This window comes from Pararge aegeria, chromosome 11 (assembly GCF_905163445.1).
Source record: "Pararge aegeria chromosome 11, ilParAegt1.1, whole genome shotgun sequence".
NCBI classification, from domain to species: Eukaryota; Metazoa; Arthropoda; class Insecta; order Lepidoptera; family Nymphalidae; genus Pararge; species Pararge aegeria.
The window spans coordinates 8,100,228-8,105,439 of record NC_053190.1 but is presented as its reverse complement, the minus strand read 5'-3'; the positions used below and the strand labels follow the sequence as shown (position 1 = coordinate 8,105,439).

The 5,212-nt window shown below is 31.4% G+C and overlaps 1 protein-coding gene across 1 annotated transcript; it reads left to right on the top strand.

The window, feature by feature from the left end:
- Nucleotides 1-923: 923 nt before the first annotated feature.
- LOC120627591 (uncharacterized protein KIAA1143 homolog) lies at nucleotides 924-3,577 on the top strand. The gene has a single exon (XM_039895601.1). It carries the CDS (start codon nucleotides 1,172-1,174, stop codon nucleotides 1,565-1,567), a length of 396 nt encoding a protein of 131 aa, XP_039751535.1. The 5' UTR covers nucleotides 924-1,171; the 3' UTR covers nucleotides 1,568-3,577.
- Nucleotides 3,578-5,212: the final 1,635 nt, after the last annotated feature.

Sequence of the window (5,212 nt, the reverse complement as noted above, 5' to 3'; positions counted from 1 at the left end):
AACCATAAAGCCTATGCCTACAGTATTTAAAAGAATGGAATGAACATTCTTTGTACCTCTTTGCCTCATATGTATGTCTTATCGCTTCACCTTCATTGTTTTAGTAGTAGTAGAGGTTTTTGAGACAGAGCTCGGCCGGGAAAGTATACCACATATTATGTCTGCTGTCAAAAAACCTTGTTGCAATGCTGTGTTCCGGTCTAACGGGCGCTTTATTGCTGGTTTACAGATAGTTTACAGGCAACTGAGACTTAACACCTACGCTTCATGTTGGACACAGGGCGGCACGTTGCAGAATTGCAGAATGTGTTCCCCCGTCCCCGGTGTTCCCTATGCCCTGCAAAGTGTTGCTCTGTTAATAGATGATTCCACTTATCATGTTTAACAAATCTGCCTTTGTATGTACATTTGGTTAAAGATATAAAGGTACCTCGTTCAGACTGGTCAAAATCTGTATAATCTGTGATCGGATCATAAACTTGAAAGTATGGAGGGTAAAGGTAAGGAGAGTCATCTTATATGGGAGAAAAGTTGAGTGTCCAGTTGTTGCGCTAAATAACAGTTCAAAAATCCTCCACAATGGCGCTGGTGGATGCACAGGGTATGGTATGAATGTAGCAATCGTAGATGAATTGAAGTATGCAGAGTTAAAAAATTTAATGTCATTATCGACTAAAGTAGTTAATTATTGAGAATTTCAACAACTTACGTTGTACAAAATATTGTGGTAAATATAACCTTAATTCCTTGTATCTCCATACTTGCTTGTTTATTTTTCAAGCCTACTCTAACAATATTTATATTTGGCGCTTCTTTTAAGAGTTACCCTGATGCAAATGTGGCGCCATCCTAATTTAATACATTTTGACGACACTTTTTCATATACACAGATGACTCTCCTTACCTCTACCCTCCATACTTGAAAGTTAGGGTCACGGAAGTACGTATTAATATTTTCTGTGTAATAAAATATAATAATAAAAAGTTTAGAAGAACCTGTGTAATTAATTATTAATACATGCTCACACAATCTATGAAATACAAAGCGTAACCACAATCAAGACAGTCAGTAAAAAAAAATAGTGTTGAGGATTCAGGAAATAATTTTAAAGTACAAACTTATTTTTACCACATATTTTGCTATTGTCATCACTGAATAGTATTGTGCAAAATGAATAGGAAAAGAAATGTTAGCTACATCAAGCCCGAGGATCCTCATTTTTTAAAAATCTTGAAGAAGGAAGCTGGATATGACAGTTCTAATCATAAGTTTGATAAACTTGATAATGCTGATGAGGATTTCGTTGATGATGAAGACAGTGAGTTACCACAAGTAGTAGTACTTAAGGAAGGCGATCTGACTGCCACTGAAGCAGAAGCAGAGAAAGAAAGAATAAAACAGTTGGAATCTGCAATAAAAGCTGATCTTTCCCAGAAAGTTATTTTTAAATCAAAGTCAAATAATAAAAAGACAGACCAAAAAAAGGTTTTACTGAATAAAAAGAAAGATAAAAATAGACAACTTTTATCCTTTGCTGATGAAACTGTTTCTGATAGTGATACATGAAGAGATTTAAATTAACTTCCACATGTTTCATGTTTGTAAGAGAGTTTCAGCACACTTGCTGGTGATATGGACTTTATAAATTTGTTATAAGGCTCTGTGACTATCTTTCATTATGGGTTTGAAATTAATAATATTGCTGCAACCGTAACATCAAACTGTTTGACAACATGTGTGATAATAAGGAAATTGAGTGCATAGATTTTTAAACTTGGTATGACAAAATAGCTAAGGAATATCTGCAATTTCATTGATTTCTCTTGTGAGGATCATTAAGTATTTAACATTACTATTATCTTTCAATTATCTCTACAGTTAAATAAAAAGAAATATTACAAATGATTTATATTTCTTAAAAATATTGTCGATTGTTTCATGCTACAAACAATCACAACAATTTACATCCATTTGTTTAAATTACTGTCCAATTGCCTTTTGAAAATATTATACATGTGTATTTTATTATTTAACAGCACCTGTTTTTTTTTATGATATTCATTCTTGTTTTAGTCAGCATGCTATTCTCACTTAACCGTTAGAGAATTAAACACCATAACAAAGTTTCCTCTGTTCAAGTTCACTAGATAATGTTATCTCAATGATTTAATCAATGTTTGTAAAGGCACTGGCCTCTAAGATACAGGATTTGCTAGTTTAGGGGTCAGGATTCCAAAGGTTTATTCTAATGTTTTATTGTACTGAGTTTTTGTAATAAATATTTTCTTTTTTTTTCTCTGTTTCCTGATTATGTTAAGTTTGTACCTCACTGCAACACTATATGTATAAAGAGGGTCAATTTTTAATTTAACATATAGAACCTTCTAGTTAGTGGCATAGGCTATATATTAACCTGAAAACTGAAAAGAACTTTTTGTAGGAATCGGATTTAAAAAGTAAGTCTGAGAAAAAACGGTTGATTGAAATCGTTTCTTAAGAATGCTGCCTTAACGATGAGAGATATAGGATTGAGTTTTAGAGCTTGATATTGACTACAAAAAAAGTCTGTGATAGCATATGTAAATATAAATATTATATTTAAGTAACAAAAAGTAGATATTTCATATTTAAAAGACTTAAAATAGTTAGGTCATGTTTATTGGTCATATTATAAAAAAATATGAATTCTTATCAATATAAGCAAGCTAATCGTCTTTCTTAAGAAAATGAGAAATTTGGAGAAAATGAGGATTCTTTGGAAAGGCTCTTTTTGGTCCGTAGGTATTTAATTTAAAATTTTGTCATACCCGACGATCTTAATTTTGGATATAAAGATTGAAAATCAGCCAATCACGTAATATTGGATGCACCCAATACTGTCGTTTCTTTTTCTTTTTTTTATATGGAGTAATAAGTAGGTACACACATAATGCTTCTTCGACTTCCATCATTGTAATGACTGCCATTCCAACACTCTGCACACACATCCGCACCTGTCTGAACACTTGCGGTGAGAACCGGGCGGTTTCAATCCGCCATGTCTGAACTAGCTCTTAAGACGTTTTTTTTGTATATGATCAAAATGTCAATCTATTTAAAAATAATGTTGACTTAGGTATATCGGATTGGAACTCTAGAAGAACCGTATAATATTTTCGTACCAAATAATAACATTACATATTGGATAGAAGCTGGCGTTTCTTTGCCGAATTCCATGATATTCTATGAAAATTAAGCTTAATTTGCTATTCTCCGCGAAAAGCAAAAGAATCTGTGTGTAATTTAGAATTTCTTCAATCTATATACTCCACACCAAACATTGTTAACAATTATTTAATTTAAAGTAAATCTTTGCATAATGAAATCTTCTGTTTAAATAAAGGAATTCAATAATTGTAAGATAGGAATAGAAATACCTTAAAGTGATTGAAGAAATTATAAATCACACCACACTGATTCTTCGGCTACTTTCGGAACATACCAAATTAAGCTTAATTTTGATAAATAACATTACATCAAATACAATATACCTATAGAGAAGTATTGAACAATAAAAATAAATATTATTTATTCAATCATAGTCATTTCATTTACTCATTTGTAACCTGGTAATATAACCAAATTGACATGCGATTACATACGCACATATGTAGTAAAAATATTAGCCTCCTTTTGGAAGTCAGGAAATAAATCGCAGCACTATATTCATTCCCTTTATATGTTTAAACAACAACTAGAACTAAACAAAAGACATAATAATAATATCTATACTTACAATGAAACTGTAACTGTACATTTAATATATTTTGACACAATGTACCTAATTGTTAAAAGGTTTCTTATCACGAATCCATAACAAATGTTTATCAATTTTTTTTGGGATTGGTACATAGCTGACACTCTGGGTTAATTAATTCTCTTTTGGTGACCATTGCTAGGTAGTGTGATATTAAAACCATTATATGAATTTATAACTTGATCATATATATTTTCTCTTGGTAATAATGTTTCTACTTCCATGCACCAAAGTCATGTCAAGAAATATTTTGAATTCATATTCTTAGCTCACAAATTCATAACTTTAGCAAACGTTCATCAATATCTTTTAGAAATTTTTATTTAACAGAATCTTATACTGAATATTAATGCAACCAATTGCTTTTATTTACTTTGGCTTTAGAAGCAATCCTTAAGGTAAAATTAAGAAATGTCTTTTCTCTATTATACATTTGATCACATGGTTATAATCTTCCCACCATCTTCCATACTTCGTTGTTTCTTAGGTTTTGACCTTGTTCCATTTACCTGTTCGTTTGAGTAGAAAGTCTGTACAATATCTGAATCATTCTCATACTCAAGGAGTTTCCGTAGTAAAAATTTCCTTTCATCTTTTACAATTTGAATGTTTTCTTGTATTTTAGCTATTTCATCACATAAGGCAGCATTTTCCTAACAAAAAGAAAATGTTATTATATTTGACTAATATGACTAAAACAATAACTATCTGTACAATTTCTCATACATTTTAGATTAAATTTATAATATCTTTGTATAAACATATTTATTAAATTTTAAGGCTCATATATGCTATTGCCCAAGCAAGTTGAAGTCAAAGACAAAATTAAATTTATCTTGTATAAAATAGAATAAAAGATAACTAGTTGCTGAGATCATGTTTTGGATGGCTTCACATCTTTAGAGCATAATTGTTACTTTAGCCATAGATTACCTCAATATATAAAAGCAAAGCAGTAGAATCAGATCACTTAGAAGCAGATAGTCTTAACTTATGCTACTACTAACATCTAAAGTGGTATCTACAGGCTTATACAAACCTGTGTGTGCTAGAGGTAAAGTATTTTATGCTGCCTAGTGCTTACTTGGCTAAGTTGCTAGAGTTTGGAAGGTTTTTGAAGCAACTGTTGGAAAGACCAAACCAGCGTCTTAACTGCGATCGCGTTAGCACTGGCGTGCAAATTTACATCCTGCGTACGATTACGAAACTTTGGTCAACCCGTACGTCTTGTGATATTTGCACAGCTAAGATGCCTTGATTTGGCCTTCCATGTACTGTAGCAATCGATAATCAATTAGTTTTAACGCTCGTAGTCAATGATCAGAGTAGACTGCACATTTCCGTAAAGTTCATTGTTATTTATTTATAAATAATTGAAAGTCAAACCTTACTATTATTAAACTTTTCACTTTTAA

Coding starts and splice junctions, on each gene's coding strand:
- LOC120627591 (XM_039895601.1), top strand. CDS start 1,172: ATGAATAGGAAAAGAAATGTTAGCTACATCAAGCCCGAGGATCCTCAT.